Genomic DNA, 22,150 nt, shown 5'->3' with positions numbered 1-22,150 from the left:
TCTGATGCCTACCCTTTGACCTGTCCAGCAAGGGAGGCCCTGCCAGTAGCTACGCTACCGCTGGTATAGCTCTCAGGGTCCTTGGCATACTCAAACACCCTCACCACGATAAGGTGGAGACACCAACGAGGGGTAGTATGTATATAGCTATCAACAATTACCCTGTGCTTCTGCAGTCCAAGCATAAAACTAGTCAGGCTGATTAAAATGTGTTTAAATGAAACATATAGTTTAGTCCATATAGGTAAATATTTGTCTTATAAGTTTCCTATTCAAAATGATCTAAAACAAGGGGATATGCTTTAATGCCAATGCTGTTGTGGGAACATCCCACATTATCACGCATTTTCTGCAACACACACTCTTCACATCACTTTTCACCATCACGTGTGCTAACCAATCAAATTGCACCAAACGTTCGCATTTATACAGCGCCTCCTGCTAGCCTGCATCTACATCATTACGCACGCTAGCCAATCGATTCTTCCTCCTCAATTTCAAGTTTCGCTCCGCCCACCGAGCAGTGTATAAAAAGGGGCAGCTTCAATGCCGAGTCATCAGTCGATCATCAGTCTACGATCAAGCCACAGCAAGCAACATCAGCCAGCAGGCTTCGTCGCCAGCGCTCAGTCTTCGGAGGCATCGACAGGCTGCACCAGGCACGACTGCCTCGGCACTCTGGCTCTCTCACACCCGACTCACTGGGGCACCTCGTCTGGACCTGCCGGTGGTCGTGTCCCTGTCCGACCCACTGGGCATCTGGCGTAGCCACTGCCTCATCACTCCTACGACTGCGCTCAAAGACTAGCCTTTCACCAGCAGCCTACGACTGCGCTGCGTTAACCACGCAACTCCAACCCGCCTGCCGCATGGCAACCAAGCAACCTCCAGCAACCAGCCCACTCACCACCACTAACCTAGCCACTGCCTCATCACTCCTACGACCGCACTCAAAGACTAGCCTTTCACCAGCAGCCTACGACCGCGCAGCGTTAGCCACGCAACTCGAACTCGCCTGCCGCATGGCGACCAAGCAACCTCCAGCCACGGCCGCACTGCGGCCAGTCCACTCACTGCAACTAACCTCTCTCCCTACCGGCGCGAGCCGCGCTACCTCACCGGTCAAGCATCTCAGCAACCACGGCCCTTTTCAGGACCAACAAATTGTTCCGAAGAAGTGGGTTGTCATAGGAGTAATGACAAAACTACAATAAGACCCCACACTGTTCAACTTTGCTTTAGAATATGCCATTATGAAGGTCCAGGAAAACAAGGTGGGACTGAAATGAAATGGGACACATCAGCTGCTGGTCTATGCTGACAATGTGAATCTACTTGGAGATAACACAAATACCATAAAGGAAGAAACAGAAACTTCAACTGATGCTAGTAGGCACATTGGTCTAGAAGTAATTGCCAAGAAAACTAAGTATATGTTGCTGTCTCATCACCAGAGTATGTATGTATTCTATGATATTTTATTATTTTATGATAATGTTCTATATCCCTCTTTGGATCTCTTGAACTTACAATAAATACAAATACAAGGCAAAATCATGACATAAAGATAGTTAACAGATTTGATTTGGTTCATCCTGGTCAGTCACACTAGCCTATATATCAAAAGAGGTTAAGCAACTCCGTCCAGTGCGACTGATAAAATGTTTTTTCTTTCGTTCCTTTTTAATCTTTTGTCCTTGACATATTTCAATCTTAGAGACCATCTTCAGAAGGATATATCAATACAGACAGAAACTACTATTACGATGTTTTTGGTCAATATCAATACATACAGACAATACAATCACAATGCCACGAATATAAAAACTGACCCTTTAACAACTACAGTGATGTGCATGAGTACATTAAAATATTTATAAATTATTATAATTAGTTTATTTACAAGTGTGGTTTATAAAGATTTTGTTAAAATTTTTAGAACCAATTTGGTTCGTGTCCTTTATATTGTTTCTCTTTAAAGGAAGTTGAGTGTCTACCACATTGTGGTTCCATCATCTGGTGAACAGGACTCTTTAGTGTCATCCTGTTGTTCGGACAATGCTGTGTGGTTATACTTGACTGTTATAAAGGACATGAACCAAATTGGTTCTAAAAATTTTAACAAACTCTTTTTAAACCACACTTGTAAATAGATTAATTGTAATAATTTATAAATATATTAATGTATTCATGCATGTCACTGTAGTTGTTAAGGGATCAAATTTTATATTAATGGAATTGTAATAATATTGTATGGATGTACTGATATTGACCAAAAACATTGTAACAGTAGTTTCTGCCTGTACTGATATGCCCTTCTGAAGATGGTCTTTAAGACCAAATCATGTCAAGGATGAAAGATTAAAAAGGAAAGAAAGAAAAAACATTTTATCAGTCACACTGGAATGAATTTATTAACCTTTTATAACAGTTAACAGATCCTTTGAAAATGTGGCACAGTTCAGATATTTAGAAATGACAGTAACAAATCAAAATTTGATTCAGGAAGGAATTAAGAGGCTGAATTTAAGTAACATTTCTGTCATCTTGTCTGCTGTCTGAAAACATAAAGAAAAATTAGAATATACAAGACTATAATTTTGTCTGTGGTTCTGTATGCTCTCGACTGAATTCTAAGCACAAGTATTTCAATGATTCATGATATCATGCAGTTTTTTTTTTACGTACAGATTCTGTCTCTGAGGACAAGGCAGAGATGGCAAGCCCAGACGTAAGGTGCCTTCCCCCAGCACTTTTACAATCACCTCATCGTCATTCAGATCTGAATATGGTAACTTTCCAAACTCGCAAACCTCCCATAGTACAACGCCCAGGCTCCATACGTTCGCACTCGCTGTCACCTGCCAAACACAACTTCAATTAGACGTGAATGTTATAAAAAAGTATGCTATCACCAAAATTCTTACCAGTTCATCCAGTATATATATGAAAATGAAACTTCTCTGCTTCCTGTGAGATCTGAGGTTCTCACAGCTGTGACTCTAAAGTGTGGTTTCTTCTGGGATGTGATGCTGCGTAGATTAGTATTTTCTGACATTCAGAGGAATATGCTGCTTCCATCTTCAGGATCACAAAGTCACTCAACTTACTGACTGCTCCACGCTTCTTTGAATACTATGCTTACTCTGCTTTACCCCTGAATAGGAAAGCAGCATGTTTCTCTGCAACATCAGTAAATTTCAACCAAACTACACAATGTAATATCCCAGAAGACTGTACACTTTCTGTGTTCTGATCCTGCCAAATACGTAACACAAAACACTCTATACTGTTGCCAAAATATGGCAGCCACAGCTGTTAAACAATATGTAAGTGCCATAGCAGGGTTTTTTGGTCTTCACATAAATCCTCATTTCCATTTTATTGCCTTTTTAGTTTCCTTGATCAATATACTGACTAAACTGCAGGCTGGACTACTGAGGAATTAGGATTTAACTCCAAGTGTTGGCAGAGAGTTTCACCTTCTTCATTAGTACTCAGATCCACTCTGGGACCGACCCACTCTCCTCTCCAACAGGCAACAGTCTCTCTTTTCTTTCTGGGGTTAAGTGGCCAGAGCATGAATGTGATCACTCACCTCCAGCCCAGGTTAAGAATGCATTGAGATATATCTCCAATCCCCACATATTTCATGGAATGGTGCTTAATTATCCACAAAGATGATTTCCATTTTTACCTTTATATGTGAAAACTTTTCTGGTATTGCCAAAAAAAAAACATTCCAGGTGAAAAATGGGCACTTCTGTTGCTGTTCATCCCCTTCTCATTATTCAATTTTACATTATTACATTTTACCATTACTCTTTTACCAAGTTTCTTGATTGTTTCCTCATCCTTGCTCCTGATAGTTTCTTCTGCCAATGCTTCTCTTGCGCCAGGCAATTCTGTCGGTTTCCTCTGTCTGCCATGCCACTTTAGCATCGTGGCTCATCACCCTGTGGGCGATGGCCTCTTGTTTTAGGCACCAATCCTGATTCTGGGGCTGTTCCATCATCTGGCGACAGCGCTCCATGGCCAGTTTTCGGTCCTTACACAGTTTCTTCTTCAGACTTCTAACCAGCATCACTGTGGCATCTTCTACGGGGACCTCTTGTTCTGCCGCCTCAAGTTTCATGTCCACTGAGGTTGGCTCTTTTTCTTCTTCCAGCCAGGCTTGTGTATTGGCGTCCAATTTTTCTCACATGGCGGTCATCTCTTCTCACCAGGCTTTCTCGTCTTCTTGCATGGCCCTTATTTCCTTCAGCAGGAGTTCCATCATCTGCTGTGTGTCCATTTTTGTTTGTCTTAATTGCGTGTTTTAGTCCAATCTGACCACTTCTAACACCAGTCTAATGTGGTGTTTGTTATCAGTCATATCAATCACGTGTGTAAGTCCAATCCCACTTCTATGACCCTAGTGTGGGTTGTCTGCTGTGTGACATGACATGACATGACATGAATAAATAGCATGGGTCTTCGGATTGGAACAAATTCTTTAATTGGACACTTATTTTTACACTTACACATATATTTACTCACAATTTCAGTATCACAATCACTGCTTCTGCTATAGTCGAAGCCAAACTGAAGACTGACTACTACTGACTGATCTCTTCGAAGGTTGAACACAAACTGATTTGTCTCTTGTTAAAGCTGGAATTTTATAACCTCATCTTGGACATTGTTATGCAATGAACCCTCTGTTGTCCTTTCATCTCCAGGGAAACGCATCTGTTTTTGGGCTGTTCCTATGCAACGGCCCACTGTTATTGTGTTTCCATGGAAGTTCCCTTTGAATTCACGGCATGCAACAATACTAAGCAGATAAGCAGAATGATCATACATACTTCTTTTGTTTCAATTGTAGTATCTGTGCAATGCAAGGTCTCTGGCGCACACCACCGGATCGGCAATGCCACTTCTCCTGCGCAGTAGTAATCCTCCTGCAACAGAATCATTTGTCAAATACATGACCAGATGTCCTGAATAGGTACCCCTGGCACACATATGTTTTATTATAATTAGATTGCTGTACTACTTAAATTCACCATATCACAGTGCTAGAGTTAGCTTAAATTAGGCTTGTCCAACTTAAGACCACTGAAGGGCTGTTCTGTATTTTACGTACCCAGCTGTGGGCCATAGTATAAAAATATATTTTTTTCCATACATCAACAGAGATACCTTTCATCCAGTGATAATATCTATGAATAAGGAGTGGACACATAGAGCTAATAAACATTTCTTTAAACTGAATGTTGCCAGGTTAACCATACTTCAGAAACAACTGCTAAAAGTGTGTCAGATACTGAACATGATCACTGATTCATATTAATTACAAACATGTCTAAGTTATTCATTACAGGTGGTGAGAAATAAGTGAAAAATTACCTAGAATATTCAATAAGCTTACTTACTTTCTTACTTACTTACTCATGGAGCTGAGCCCTTCTGCAGCTACTCAAGAATTTCCCAGCATTTTATGGAACCCAAAGGTTCATCACCGTGTTCACAAGAGCCCTCTACTGGTCCCTATACTAGGCCAGATCTATCCACTACATCCCATCCTATCTCTCTAAGATCCATTCTGTTATTGTCCACCCACCTACGCCTTGGTCTTCCCTGTGGTCTCTTTCCTTCTGGCTTTCCCACTAATATCCTATATACATTCCTCATCTCCGCCATTCGTGCTACATGACCTGCCCACCTCATTCAATAAGCACTATCTGTAAAGCTCTATCAAGAAAATTTGCTACTGGATGGGCAGCAGTGACTTAATTTAATATTAAGTTTTAGTAAGCTGTGCAATAAAAGGTAAACAAAAAGGTCAAGCTATTCCTGTAACAGGCCGAGGAGGCCCAAGGGGTTCTGAAACGTTGAGGCTCCCACATTTTCTAGATAATCAGCTCACAGATGGGGGTGAGGGTGTCAGACTTATGCACCAGCTGGCCGCCCTTTATCCCCAGGAACATTCCTTGTACTCATTTCTGTTTGGGGCTGAGTCGACCTCAGGGTGATAATGTGGCAGGAAGGATTATGTCAACTGAAAAATCCAATGACCTCAGGCCCTCAAGGTGTTTTGGGCAGGCAATATGGCAAAGGGTTAACAGGAGAACACAGTGACAAGGTGAGATCATTCTTCGAACGTACTTGAAGTGCAATGATATCAAACAGTCCACTGTTCGTACTGATTATGCTCCTGATAAGAACAGCAAATGTTGTACCTGTTGGCTGTGAATAGCTTACATACTCATGAAGGAAACAGAATTAGCTTACAACAGGGGCTTTAAAATTCTGTGATATTGCAATAAACTGAATATATAAATTTATGTGATCCTCAACCCTTGCTGATTGGTCAAAGTGCAGCTCTGCACACTGCTGTAGGTCCTTATTAAACTATACAGTGACAACAGAAACCTAAATAGCTTTACAGCCTTTACATTAAGCTATAACATGTTCCTGTATGGTCAGTAAAACATGCAATTTTGTACATTGTTGCAGATCCCTATCATGCTGTACTGTGACAGCTGGAACCTAAACAGCTTCATAGCGTCTCTACCTGTACAATAAATTATAAAAGGAATTTGTATAGTAACAAAAGAATTAATAAAATGTTTTTCCCACTGCTGTAACATTTTCCAAATTTTACTAAACTGCCAAAACTGTGCCTGTATACGAGCATAATTAAAAGCAATTCTTCAGAATTTCACAACACCTCAGGGGGTTATGACTTAAAATTTAAGAAACAAGGGCTGCCTGTTCATAGTGTGACACTATAGTGTGAGATCTGAGGCTCTCATGGCAGTGAACATGAAGATAATCGTAAAAGAGTCTTCTACCCTGAAGGGGGAGGAAGCAAGTTACTCCAAAACACTGGTACTATTTACAGAACTACATGGCATTACAAGTAAGAAATACTTATCACTGTGAGAATCTCAGGTCTCATAAAATATAAAACATTACTCACTTTAAATGTTTCGATGCCAGTTCCATAGTCACCAATTTTGACTAATAAATCTGGGGTTACAAGGCAGTTACGGGCAGCCAGATCTCTGTTGGGGCATAAATGCGAATAATAAGTAATAGTACAGAAGGCGAGTAACTGAAACATAACCTTAATATTTACAAATTTTATTATTCAGCCCAATTCAACTCTGATTTCATCGACTTACTTACGTTCATGATGTGTATTTGTACCAACCGTCTTACAGTGCACGCAGTGACAAGGGTCACAAGGGAAGGACACAACACAGGACACAATATACACAAGAATATAGGAAGAGTACACCCATAGGAGAGGATTGACGTAACTCGCGAATTTGAAGTGTGACGTATAGATGATAAATCTTGAAAAGTTTTAATATATACATTTTATTATTATACATGACATATTTACATTTTAATCATTTTATAAAGGAGACATGATGGCATACAGTGCAATGGTTTGACGTAAATAAAACGACACCTGATAATGGCACATTAGTGCTGAAACATGTAGTGAAGAGAAAGGTGAAATTGTGTGCACTGCTGGTACAAATACACATCATGAACGTGAATCAGTGCAACAGGACGCTAAAATATAACATTACTTACTTACTTACTCATGGAGCTGAGCCCTTCTGGAGGAGCTGCCAATTTACAGCTACTCAAGAATTTCCCAACATTTTATGGAACCCTAAGGTTCATTACCGTGTTCACAAGAGCCCTCTACTGGTCCCTTTCCTGAGCTAGATCTATCCAATCCATAGCATCCCATCCTATCTCTCTAAGATCCAGTCTAATATTGTCCAGCCACTTACGCCTTAGTCTTCCCAGTGGTCTCTTTCCTTCTGCCTTTCCCGCCAATATCCTATACACATACCTTGTCTAACCATTCGTGCTACATGACCTGCCCACCTCATCCTGAGTTCATCGACATATCATTAAATCAAACATTTGAAAATAAATAAAAAAAAAATGCACAACCCTTCTGCACTGGTAAACTACACCTCCTGCCCTAAAACTGAACTATTTCAACAGTCATCTGTTTACATATGGGAGCCCTCAAAGTAGATGAATTCACCTGAACTGGCTGATGTCCCACAGCAATGAAAGTAAGCTACCACTGAGTTACTTGGACGTGATGTGAAACTGACACACTGCACAAACTCTAAAATAGTTGTCTTAGAACATGAGTCACCACCATGAAGTAACTTTAAACTTGGTTTTCTCATTGTTCAGGAATCCTGCCCTAAAGATGGTGACACAAAAGTTCTCCAAATAATCGCAAACTAATCAAAACAGAAGATGGTATAGCAAGTGTCATGTAACGTTCAACAAGACCAAGAGTAACCTGGAATGCGCAGAAGAAAAATTCAGACAAGGGGTTTGGGTTCGAGGGTCTGTGAAAGTGGAAGAACGAATGTTAAGAAACTTGTCCCACCACAAGCTATGCATGGGATTTGACTAGGAATGTGAGGCCTTGTTCGAAGTTACATGACACTGTCTATACTGTCATCCAAAAATGGAAACAAGATTTATTAGTACTGCTTTTGTGATGTACACTCTGGCGTGAAAAATTGTTTCAGGGAAATATATCGCTAACATCTACAGGCTTGGAGAGTATGCCAAGCAGCACCCTTGCTGGTTGCTTACTTGGCTAATTCTTCAAACCTGAAGATGGATGCTGTACATTCCTCTCAAACATCACTAAACTTATATTGTACTGCATAGTCTCACAGGCCAGAGGCAGTTCTCTTCATACCGCTGTAAGAACCTTAACTCTAACGAAACAAGATTAATTAATGTAGGTTTGAACGATTGAAAACCACCAAATTAAAAAAAAAAAACAGACAAAGAACAGCCATTCCAGTTAGTGTTATACTATTGGAACATACGTATGTACAAATCCATTGTTGTGCATATGGAGCAAGCCTGATGCAATGTTGCAACACATCTGCAAGGTGACACCCTGTTGGTTCAGAGCCTCCGCTGTGGCGATGTTCTGGGACAGGAAACTTTTCAAATCACCCTGTAACAAAATCAAAGAATCATCTTTCGTTGTCTCCAATTCCATACAAGTTTCAAGATTACTGCCTTCCAGGATGTGACCCTGTGTAGCCTGGGAGACTGTCGCCAACGCATCATAGTTAACTTGCCGCATCCACCTGCTTTCCCATTTTGTTCAGTCTATCCTCTCCCCTCTGCTTCTTCATCCCCCCTCACCTACACCCTCTGAATTAGTTGCTATTACTACTTCATTTCTTCCCCCATACATTCTGCTCTTGAAAATGGCCTTAAATGGGCCCACTATCAGTCCTAGGGTCATTAACTGGCACCCTCTGGGTCCTTTATTTGAGGGCCATCCATGAATTCTGATAAACGAAATATGCGGAAAGGCTTTTAGATGTTATGGTTACCAACATATCAACTAACGAACTCCATGAAGCCAAGTCCTTCTTTAAAGGCTACCTTTAGAAGCTACCCAGAAGTGGAAATCAGGGATCATGCAGTGGCCACTTCAGTCCCCATGGAAAAGTCCATTGCACCTACTGGACAACAGGCTAGGTGGGCCCCACAGCCAGTCTGGACAATGTGAAGACAATAATCTCCTGCCACTGTCAGAAATTATACCCTGATTCTCTGCCCTTACAGCCTACAGCCTAGATTGTAGACCATTTTTACCCTACTTTCCCTACTTTCAAAAAATAAAAGTCGACTTATGGGATCACCTTGATCTCTGTGTGTCTGTGTATTGTTCTCGTCATTGCTAGGCAACAGCTCGGTAAACAAGTTCCCACAGCAACGAAGATGCAAACAATAACATACAAATTGTTGGATGCATCATTCTCTGCGCAGTTCACGTCATACCAAAGGAAACTGGGCAATTAGTTCCTCCCAAAACTTCTTGTATTTATTTATGGTTCATGAGTGTCTGTAGCACAGACTCTACAGCACTGAATAGTCATGCAATTAGCTAATGAATTATAAATGTGGTGGAATGAAGCAGTCATTGACTAATCTGAGATATTATCCAGGTAACTGCTGGGAGAGATAGAGGAACATCACAAAAAACATCAATCAGGAACGTCTGTGTCCTGGATTAAATTTGAGCAGTGTATATTCTAGATAAAAGTCAGAAGTGTTACCACTTGAATCAGTCTGCTTGTGTCACTACACTGAGAGAGCTATCCCAAATAAAGAGAATGAATGAACCTACACCGGGGCATGCCTCCAGTAAAATCAGAAACGGATCAGTCTCCAAGCATCGACCTAGCAGTTTCAGGATGTTGGGATGATTCAGCTCCCGGTACGGTTTCACCTCATGCAGGAAATACATCTGGTCAGTCGTTGTCGCATCTTCATGCAGAATCTTCACCATCACTTTGCTAGTTTTCTGTTCGGGAACAATGTTTTGAGCTTCCCCTTCCACCACCTGCAAGACAGAGACACATCGTTGGAAACACAGCAACACACCATTCCCTAGAACAGAGATTCCCAATCTCTTTTTCTCTGAGGTCTCCTTGATGTGAATCACAATTTTTGAGGCATCTCCCCTCAAAAATGTAAAGAATAGATATGAAATGTGATTTAGTATTTAAAAAAATACTTCTTAATAAAATTAATTACATCTATGTATTAAGTGTTTTATGTATTCTACCATATGTTTGTTATTTAAAGCAGATTCTTCTTATCAAGCTATACATATGATAATCGGACAATCAGGATTTTTAATGATCCCCAGAAGAAAGCTTTATGTCCTCCTAGGAGGCCGCAGCAAGAGTCCTTGAAACCTTAAAAAATATGTAACATTCTATCTTCTGGGATATAATACCACATAGTCCATTGAATGTCAACTGACTACAAGGCATTATATGCCAGAAAACAGAACTCTTCATAACCACTGCTGTGAGAACCTCAAATCCTACATAAAATATATTTAACAATTCCAAATAATAGTTACTAATTAACTGAATAATGTCTATCAAATATTCTTCATATTATGCTGTATGTTTGTAATTTAATATGGGCTTTTAATATCAACTCATTTGTGTTATAATCAGATTACAAGCACTTTTGGTGGACCCCAGAAGACAGCTTCACAGACCCCTTGGAGGCCCTGGCTCTCACTTTGAAGAACACTGTACTAGAAGACACCTATAGATTTCACGCATATTATCCAAGTCTTATCTCTTGATTTAATGTAGTTCACGGTTTAAAGACATTCTATCAAGCAGAGAGCGATCTTAATTGATGATTCCTGAGGCTGGCCTTATTATCGGCTACCAGTCCTACAAATCATTTGAATTTGAGCACAAACAATCCTTCTCAATGCAAGATTACTGTCTTCTGTGTTGTGATACACATGTTTACGTTTTGTGGTATAATTACCATTACTATCAATATCGATAATGCTGTACTGAACTATCCTGTTGCATGCAACTTATTTTTACTTCCAATTTCACAATCTCACAGCTGCACAAGACACATGAGAGAAATCACCCAGCACTACAAACGTACAACGCATGGGCACATAAAAATGGGTATAATTTTGGACCGTATTCATTGACAGAAGTGCCAACAGTTTTCAATATCAATTTTCAAAGCATCTGATGATGAACATATCAGTCGAAACATGTGGTGCACTAGTGACTTAAAAGTCAAAGTGAATTTTAAGATGTTAATGTAAGTTGTGTGCAAGATGGTGAAATAAGAAGTTGAATATAAGGATGGTAGATGATAGATGAACAATAATTTTGAAAGGATTTGGAAGGAAGTGGCTGCAACCAAACTGAAGAACCACCCTGGCATCTGTCTGGATGGACTAAGGAAAATCATGAAAAATCTCAGTCAGTATAGTTGGTGTCACAGTCAAGATTTGAACCAAACAACTTCCAAACATAAGTCTAGATTTTTACCCCTAGACCACCCTGTTTAGTCTTATGCGTGTAGTATATCTGATAGGTGCCAATGTTTAGGATTATCTTATTTCTTCCATCTTGAAGGAAGAAGAGTGAAAACTGAGGCAGCCCATTCCTCCAAAACATTTTAACCTACCCAATAATTGCATGATGTCACAACACAGAAAATAGTAATCCTAAAAGTATGAATCTTCATTGTCATGAAAACCTTGAATCGTATGAAATATGCCATTAGCTGCTATGAAGTCTGAAGACTACTAAAGCTTAAATGATTTGGAATTCAAGTTTAGAAATCCGTGTCAATAATTTACAAAACTAGTGAGATCATTCTTTGATCCTACGCAACCCACAGACGTTTAACTCAATGGCTACTTACTCTTCCAAACCAGCCACGACCCAACTCACGCAGATATTTCAACTGCTGCCTTGGGAAATTCACGTGAGGATCTTCTGTAAACATTAACACAGATTGATCAGGTTCAAAATGTGAGCCAGATGGATCCAAAGCTGAGAATACCATCAATTATGCATTTCTTACATAAGCCTGGCATAGAAGACCTTCCATTCTCTAACTTCATGTGGCCGAGCCCTTCTTGAGAAGCCTCCAGTTGTGCAGCTACTCAAGAAGTTCCTAACATTTTTGGAAACCTAAAGGTTCATTATTGTGCTCACAGGAACCCTCCACTGGTCCTTATCCTGAGCCAAATCAATCCAGTCCATACCACCACACCCTATATCTCTAAGATCCATTTTAATATTATCCACTTACCTACATCTTGGACTGCCATCTGGCTTTAGAACCAAAATCCTATATACATTCCTCTTCTCCCCATTCAGGCCACATTACCTGCCCATCTCATAATCCTTGACTTGATCATTCTAATTATACTTGGCAAAGAGTAAAATTTATGAAGCTCCTCATTATGCAGTTTCCTCCAGCCTATTATCACCTCATCCCACACAGGTCAAAATATTCTTCTCAACACCCTGTTCTCAATCACCCTCAGTCTACGTTCCTCCCTTAATGCCAGAGACCAAGTTTCACACCCAAACAAAACTAGTTTCAAAATATGAAAATTAATCAACATGAAATGTGTTACCCCTTTGACTTTCCAAACACTGCCATAGAACTGCCTGCTAAAAACATCATGGCTATTTTTGGGGGAGAAAGAAAACACAGTTCGACAGAAAACCCACATTATTTTCTCTAAATATCAGTAACTCACACTTGATGCCATCTACTGAAAGTAGTACTGTACTATCTTATTAACAATAGCCAACCTCTTTGGCTGCGCTGGTATGAATACATGTGCCTCGAGCTGATCTAACAAGCTTGTGAGGTGAACAGCATTAATGAACCATGTAGCCTTATGTGCGCAAATTGACTGTAAGGTTATAACTAAGTTAAGATGTTATCACATGTGACTCCATCTTGGGAAGCCAAGTGGCAATCTAAATGCCTCAGCAAGTAGGGTGCTGTGCTTCATTCAAACTGTAGGAATGCTGACAGGCTAATTCCAAAAGGAAGCGCACAGGAGATCATAGTTGTTGTGGTTCAGAGGCCAGAATGGGCCACACTCTAATCTAATACTAAGAAGAAATGTAGCCCATATACAGTGTCCTTGTACTTACGAAACCAGTCCTGTGAAGACAGCCCATGGGTGACTGCACTGTTGAATGCTGCAGGACGTCTACTGTGAGGCTGTGGCAGGCGAATGTCTGGCAGAGGCTCAAACCGAACAACAGACGATCTATCTCCTGGAACTGACAGCTGGTTTGATGACGAGGCACTGGTGACGACTGTGTGTGTTGGAGGGAATATTGTGAATTCAGTGGTGGAGGCAACAGAATTCACATACCCTCCTGTTCCAGAGAGACTGTGGCTTGATGTGCTGTCTGTGAATTCCTGGAAAGAATGGAACATCACAGTATGAAAACCTCTCCACTAGATTGTTACATGTTATCTAAAAACTATCCTCCAATGAAGAGAATGTGAGGCACGTGGATAGAATTGGTGGAGACTGATCATTCTACTGTCCATGCAGGAACACACCTCTGCTTCAGTGTTCCAACAGCAGTGGAAAGAATGACCTCAAAATCATATTAATGCTTCCTGATGAAGGCAGGTTTTGGTAATTTGCCTCACCTTCTCTTCAATAAAGTATGGTAACTCTGACAATGATTAAATCACTCATGTGTTATGTTTATACTAACTGGATTATGGTCATCATGAACCCCATATACAGGTACAGTTAAATTTCAATAGGAGTTGCTTCTCTGGGAAACATAGTGTAATTGATATGTTCCTTTGATTTATCTTCCAAAACATATACAATAAACAAATGAAAATTGTCTGGAATATTATTTATTTCAATTCTTTTCTGATATATATACTATAGAAGTGATTCTCAACCATTTGCATCTTGTGTCCCACTCTGTCACAGAACAGTATTTGAAACAAAGCTTCTCTTTGTCAAAGAAATGTATTTATAAAGTACATACATTTGAGTATTATATTAATCACTAATGGAAGATCTGCGATGGAACTACAGTACTAATCTAGTATAAGGAAGTGAACCTTGGACAATTAAACCAAGAGATAATCAGCAGAGATCAAATCAGGCTGCACTACATTACAACATATTAAGAATGACAATATTAGGAAATAATTAGAGTACAATCAGCACAAAATGAAACAGATGGACACAAAAGAACTGGACAAACCATAGGGATAGGATGATCGAAGAATATGGAAAAAGATTCTACAGAATAAACTAAAAGGATGCCAAGACCAAAGAAAAACTTGGAAAAGGTGGAGTATGTGAAGTTGGCATGGGCTTCACTGCCTATACTCTGAAGTGAACAAGAGGAATATGAAGAGGTGGTAGTAGTAGTAGTAGTAGTAGTAGTAGTAGTAGTAGTAGTAGTAGTAGTAGTGGTAGTAGGAGGAGGAGGAGAAGAAGAAGAATAAGCAGCATCAGCAGCTGAGAAATACTGTGATACGGGATAGGTCGAAAAAGGTTTTTGAAAAGATTTAACATACAAACTGCTGAGGACAGGGAAATATGCGATACACATGTAATGTTACTGGAGCAAAAATCATGCAAAGCAATCCCACTTCACTATGCTTAAGATTAACAGGCATATGGACAAAACGGACAAGAATAATTTCATAACATGCTTGTTACGATTGAGGCCCAGAAACTCTTTATCATTTATTTCATCAACTTTCCAACACAATAAACACATTATTGCATAAAACAATAATCCATATATCCTCCAATGCTGCCAACTTATGGTCCTATTCACAGTTATTTCCTGACATACGTACTTAGAAAATAACCACAGGAAACCACGCCTGTGGTCCTAAAAATAAAAATGCTGGGGCAATCTGTGATGCAGTTTCAGGCTCAAACAAATGACGGTCAATCACATCATGAGGCTGTTTACATAATGACATAATTCTGCTTTTAAATGCAGAACTGCATGGCATACAGCTCATAAAAATCACATACTTAAAAGAAGGCTGACATAACGTCAAAAGTTAAAGAAGCTAAGGTTATTATATTTTCATTGTATGTCAAATTTTACCAAAGATACTTTAAAATTTTTCCTGTTAAAGTAATTTTGTGATGATAATATTCTATTATGAAAGTGAAATTATGCATTAAAGGCATGCATTAAAAAAAATGAACAGGTTTCTTTTAACTATTATTAATTGATGCTTATGTTTCCCATCACCGTCCCTAAAGGAACTGTCAGAGCAGGATCCTGGCACTCTAAAAAGCACTGGGGCATTGTCATGACCCACCCCGGCTTCACTACAGCCCTGCAGAAGGCCAATTGTTACACAAGGACTGGCATGAATAACTGCTTGAGAATACTGCACTGTACCAGGCTAAACTGTTATCCTCTGTTCTATGTTGCTTGGGTGTGCAAATGCATACACAAGGCGTGCGCAATGTGTGTGGGCACTGGCAGATAGAGATGCATAGTCCCCATCTTGTATGAGAATGCACTGCAGTTTGAGGCACAACCAAACTCTACTTATGGCACTAGCTAGTATCAGTTTGTGCAAGAATTTTTACCAATACATACCTTGATAATTTTCCTCTCCTTTAGCTTGCAAAAAAAGAAAATGCAATGTAAGTATTATAAGTCCACTACATTAGATATGAAACTCTCATGGCAGTGAATAATACGATTATGGTCATCTGAGATGTGATATCACATAATTTGGTAGAAAGGTACCAAAGATTTTAAGGGAGTGCTGCCCGCTGGACACAAAGAGATGAAAACTGAATATTCCTCCAAAACGTCGGTACAGATTCGCCCTTTTCTGGGTATGACAAGTAGTAGCAGGGCAGTGGTTGCAGCTGCATTGTGGGAAGGAGGGCGACGACAGTAACTATTGTTATATTTTAGCGTCCTGTTGCACTGATTTAAGTCCATGATTTATTTAATCCGTCTTGCAGTGCATACACTCATTTAACTCCTTCTCTCCCTCGCACTACATGTTTCGGCATAATAATGCCATCTTCAGGTGCTTACTTATCCACGTCAAACCAGTTCATTGCATGCCATGTTCACACATTAAAATAACTAAAATATGTATCTATCATATACATTGTCAAACGTTAAAATATTAAAATTGTTCAGGATACCACATCGCTACCTCGCCCCTCACTACGTCAGTCACGCCCATTCTCCTTTGTTGGAGCACTCCTTCACTATCTTGTGTGTTGTGCTTTTGTTGTGTCGTGCTCCTGCGACTGCGTGTGTTATACTGTTAAGAGGAGTTAAATGAGTGTATGCACTGCAAGACGGATTAAATAAATCATGGACAGTAACTATGACCATGGGCACCACCAGGATCTTTTCCATGGGGGGGGGGCAGCCAGGGCAAGGGTTTTTTTTTATGGGGGAGGGTCACTAAATCTAACAAACTTATATTTAAATTGCTTAAGAATATTTTTACGGTTACCCCTAGGGCTGTAGGTCTGTATACTGAAATACAGATGGCGCCACATTTAAAATAATTTTCATTTTTGTTATCAATATCTGACATATTTCCTTCTATTTTTCAATTCTGATTCGATTCCCTATGAGGTCATTGGATCTTTCAATTTACCTAATCCTTCCAGCCGCAATATGGCCCTTGGGTCGACTCAGCCTCAAACAGAAATGAGTACAAGGAATCTTGCTGGGGGTAAAAGGCGGCTGGCTGGCATGTAAGGCTGACAACCTCACCGCCTTCTGTGAGCCAACTGCTTAGAAAATGTGGGAGCCTCGACGTCTCACAGCCCTACGGGTCTCCAGGGCCTGTTACGGGGATAGGTTTACCCTTCTAGCAGGTAGCAGGCGCCTGACTTGCGGCCCTCCACTCTACTGGAGCCCATGACTAGGGCCCTGTTATAACCCATGCACACCCTTAAGCCTCACCACAATCAGAGGACTCCAAAAATCCACTGGGTATTTTGCTGAGAATGGCCAAGTCTAAACACATGGACAGTATTTACCACTTTGTAAGGTGTAAAAACAAAGTAGACCATAAACTTATAATTTCACTACTTCAAAGAGTCAAAACAGAATATCAGGAACAAAGAACTGTCAACCTATTAACATTTTCATTAACTCTTCGTGGCATGAAGTACATGTAAATACTACTTCAAAATTCTGTTCCTACCTAGTGGAAAACACGCTCCGTCTTCATTACAAACATTAGCTGGTTAACGCCGTTTAGGGAAATAATCACCGCATCTTGTTATTGTAGGGGCGAGGGCACACCAAGGAAACTGGCAACCGCAACGCAACCGCAATTTCCGTGAATTGTTATCACCTTGAGTTGAACACACGTTACTGAATGGTGCTGCGCAAATCGAGGAAATAACAACGCTTTTTCCTCAATTTGCGCAGCCTCATTCAGTAACTTGTGTTCAACTCATCGATGTATATCATTACGCAGTCGCCAAAAGGGCACTGGATTCTATTTTCCACAACCTTCAGGTATTCATACGCGAGTGGGTAGGGAATAATCTTTTCGTCATTTTGCTCAGAAACAGAAAGAAGTACCAGGAATCTTTCTGGGGGTAAAGGGCGTCCGGCAGGCGCGTAAGGCTACCTCACAGCCTTCTGTGAATCGACTGTCTACAAAATGTGGGAGCCTCAACGTCTCTCAACCCTACAGGCCTGCATGGCCTGTTACAGGAATAGCTTTACTTTTGCACTAATTTCTGCAAATCCTATGAATCTTTTTCCAGAGAACATCACTAAAAGATGTGCTTCATTTTTTTTTGCCAGCAACACCAGATAATATGTGAATTCTCAATGTCCTTTTAGGAAAACCATGGTTACTACCTCTGATTCACCAGTTACAAAATCTCTTTTTATCTGCTTGAGTTACATCGAACTTACTTGTTTTTCTTCTCAGCCATTACTGTCTAATGAAAACAATAACATCAGATATCACTCCACCCTTTCTCCTTCCTCGTCTCAAAATATGTGTCACTTCTGTTTACAGCGCTAACATGACTCCAGCAGGAGACGTGAGTCCACATGCTGTGTTCATGAACCGGTCAAATTATAACGATTTGGGTTCCCAATGTATACTGAAAACAGAATCTAGTAAGATCTAGTAAATTCCTAATTGTGACGTAACGATTTATGTCACCACCTGATGACGTTCATTCAAATATGCTTAAGACGAAGAACAACATGGTTTATTCATTCTATTACACTAAATATTTGAGACCGTATCGCTGCAGCGGGCAGTGACGAAACATGGGGAAACACATCTGCACAAACTCTCATTGCTTGTGGCCCCACCCTTCCATCCATTGATTATTTTTCAACATGGCTCTCTCTCTCAAAATTCTGGCACATTTCCACGATGATATCATTCTTGACCACCTGACATAACTTGAATCGCCTGAGATTGTGTGAACGAATGAACCAAATGGTACCTCTCTCTCTCCAAACCAGTGTCCCTCAATTGCAGTTCCAGTAAGGGCGCCAGCGAGGGGTTGGGGGGAGGCTAGCCACACCTGTCCCCCTCCCTGTGGACCTTCACACAATTATCGAAATTGAGATTAAAAATGATTTAATTAAAAATCATTATTTTTTCATGGCGGGGCACGCGTAGTGGTTGAGGAGCTATGCTACAAGCCGGAAAGTCGCGGGTTCAAGTCCCGATGAGGTCATTGGAATTTTTTCATTTGACCTAATCCTTCCAGCCGCACTAGGCCCTGGGGTTTACTCAGCCTCTAACAGAAACTAACAGGAATTAATGAAATAATTTTCCTGGGGATTAAAGCGCGGGCGGTGCGTAAGGCTGACAACCTTACCGCCATCTTTGAGCCGATTGTCTAGATAATGTGGGACCCACGTCTCACAACCCTATGGGCCTTCACGACCTGGTACGGGGATAGCTTTAATTTTTACTTTTATTTTTTCATGGATGTTCCTTCTATCCTGTTATCCATAGAGCAGCAAATAAAATTACCTGCTGTCTTAACCAAAGAGTGCTAATTTCTGGATGTAGCTATTGGTTAATACAGCGCTAAGGCCACTCTACTATTGGTCAGGAGGCTGTCAATTGTCATACTCGGTTTTCAGCACTAGCTCTAATGGCCGACATTGTAACCCACACTGATTCACTCTAAGTAACTCAGCTTAAAACCCGTGAAATCCGACAGACGTTCGCAAATCACTCTGTAAGAAACCTCTTTTGTGGGTTATTGCTGTGATTTATATCATACAATATAGGACATAGGTGTTTTGGGTTATATCGGCATACTTTAACATAAGGAACACCCTCCCGAAGTTTGGTCCATTCCTCCTGGGACACCCTGTATTTCCGTCTACAATACAACATATCATTATCCCATTTCCTTCTCACAAAATGTTTCGGCAGTACCCGGGCATCATCAGCTGTCTCTAATGCGTTAAAACTGTTGCACTGTGTGGCATGACCAAGCTACTCATATCGCATGTGAATGCGATATCTCTTTACTTAAAATAAACGGAGGCGTCGTCCCTTCATCCAACGACATTCTTTGAGGTCTCCTAGTTTGGATTTATTTGCGCAGCGGTATGGGTGTTTTGCGTCAGTGTGTAGTTCTCAAGTGCGCTGGTGCAGTTATCATCTGCAATATGTAAAGAGCATATTAGTATTATTGTTTATTTGTTTGCAATGAAATAAATGATATATTAATGCAACAAGATGCTTAAAGACATTATTATTATTATTGTGATGTTTGGGAAAAGTCAGTTAAGTAAAAAATTGGTGAAAAAGGGATAGGTGTACCATAAAATTCTCCTTTATTATTGCTAGTGGGGTGGGACTAAGTCCCTTGTACTGCAGCCACTTCTGGCCTATTGTACCAGCCCCAGATGATAGGTGAGGGTGATTGTGGAGGAACTGATGGAATGAAGACTGGCAGGGGAAACCGAAGTACTCGGAGAAAAGCTGCCCCAGCACCACTTTGTCCACCACAAATCCCACTTACCAGACCCGGGATCGAACCCGGGCCGCCGCGGTGGGAAGCCTGCGACTAACCGCTTGAGCTATGGCGCGGCCAAAAATTCTCCTTGTTAAGAGGCTAAAATGAGGCCAGCTTATCTAGTACAGCCACCATTTAGAAAGGAGTTGAGCGCGGAAGCTGTAGAATCTCCACTGCTAGAAGCCGTTACCAGGGAACGCCTGGCGAAGACATAGCAGGTTGGAAAAGACTTAGTGTGTGCCGTAATTATTTATAAAGTGTGAAGATTTGCGCTGGTGCTGTTAATTGCTTGTATTTAAGGGTTGTGTGTGTAAGTGGCCAATAAACACAATATCCAACCCAAAACCCCGTCTACATTCACTCCGCAATACGTGAAGGCATATAAAGTGGACAACTGACGACTGACTATCTGTGTGTTTTTCATGGGAGATGACGTTAAACTTCGGCCTCGACGTATCATTCGATAACATGCAGGACTGGAACGGAATGCGGAAGAAACCAAGGGGAAGTTAATAGTACAAAAGCTTATGTAACACATGAGTCTTCGAGCTGAGTTCACAACAGGAGTTATAACCAGAATCAACTGTGTTTCTTAGCGGCCTCCGTAGTCTAGAGGTAACGTTCCCACCTCATGACACGTGGTACGCGGGTTCAAACCCGGCGAATTTTTAAGGGCGGAAAAATTCAGGGAACAAGTCCTCCGGGAGGGACTTGAAGCCGTGTGTCTCGTGTCGTAGCTTTACGGCACGTAAAAGAACCTCATATCTCCAAAGGAGGTCACTGAGCCAAAATCAAGGACGTTTCCCGCCCAACAGTAGTCTCTAACGCCTCTGATAGATGGGGGAAGCATTATAGATACCGCCAAGCTAGTGGAGCCCGAACTCGCTGCCTCGGTCGGGACTGATGGTACGCACCAATATCGGTAGGGTATAGAGACTGGCAGAATATCATAGAGGGAAGCACAATAGACCAATACTGGTCTAAGTGCATGGGGAAACCCACCCTCTCCAATAACTAACTAACTGTGTTTCTTCAAAGGCGAGCCGACGTTGATAGCTTCGTTGTAAAGTGTAATTAAGAGGTTCACTGGACCGAGATCTGAACCCGAGAACTCTCAAATTGCAAGCAAGAGTGCTGACCAGTATGGGGGCAAGGTTCGGCTTATGGGGCCCGCATTTCAGTAATAACACATATCAAATTACATGGAACATCAAAGCGTCGGTTAAGCAACCGTGAAAGCACCCCCACATTACGGGGCCCGTCCGATTTGTGCTTCATATCCCTCCAAGCGGAGGTAATGCAGTTTCAAATTAAATTGACACCAGCACGGCCTCGTCGTCAGGAAGACAAAACGTTTAAGCCAGTCACATTATCTCCCCGCCCCATGACAATCACTTCCAACTGACATCACTGGATCTAGATACGGTACATGGTACAAAGCTGCACACAGAGATAACTGAGAGATTACGCGATGCAACGATGTATCTAACAAGCCGTTAAGATTAACCATGACACACAAACTTACATACAAAAATATATGTCCATTACATGTTCCGGCAGTAAACGAACATCAGACAAATATGAACCATATGATATGTTAAAATACTGGAAATGTATATAATGTATATTAAAATAATTAGTTAGGTCGGATTTGATATACTTTTATAGGGATTTTTTTTTCCTGTGGCGCTACAGCCCCAATTTGGGCCTAGGCCTACCTCCATGAAACTCTCCGTTTCACTTCGATTT

General features: G+C 40.9%; 1 protein-coding gene across 2 annotated transcripts in view; it reads right to left on the bottom strand.

Moving 5' to 3' along the window:
* Nucleotides 1-22,150, bottom strand: part of LOC111870380 — a 133,115-nt gene that overhangs the window by 29,392 nt on the left and 81,573 nt on the right. For both annotated transcript variants that reach the window (XM_033753819.1, XM_023862620.2), the window contains exons 3-9: nucleotides 13,533-13,806; nucleotides 12,277-12,350; nucleotides 10,199-10,414; nucleotides 8,877-9,010; nucleotides 6,968-7,052; nucleotides 4,848-4,943; nucleotides 2,689-2,861 (exon numbers count right to left, since the gene is read on the bottom strand). In XM_033753819.1, coding sequence (XP_033609710.1) covers nucleotides 2,689-2,861; nucleotides 4,848-4,943; nucleotides 6,968-7,052; nucleotides 8,877-9,010; nucleotides 10,199-10,414; nucleotides 12,277-12,350; nucleotides 13,533-13,806 — 1,052 coding nt within the window. The remainder of the gene's footprint in view (nucleotides 1-2,688; nucleotides 2,862-4,847; nucleotides 4,944-6,967; nucleotides 7,053-8,876; nucleotides 9,011-10,198; nucleotides 10,415-12,276; nucleotides 12,351-13,532; nucleotides 13,807-22,150) is intronic.

The sequence above is a fragment of the Cryptotermes secundus genome, unplaced genomic scaffold (assembly GCF_002891405.2).
Source record: "Cryptotermes secundus unplaced genomic scaffold, Csec_1.0 scaffold938, whole genome shotgun sequence".
Lineage (NCBI taxonomy): Eukaryota > Metazoa > Arthropoda > Insecta > Blattodea > Kalotermitidae > Cryptotermes > Cryptotermes secundus.
This window is presented reverse-complemented; position numbering and strand designations above follow the sequence as displayed.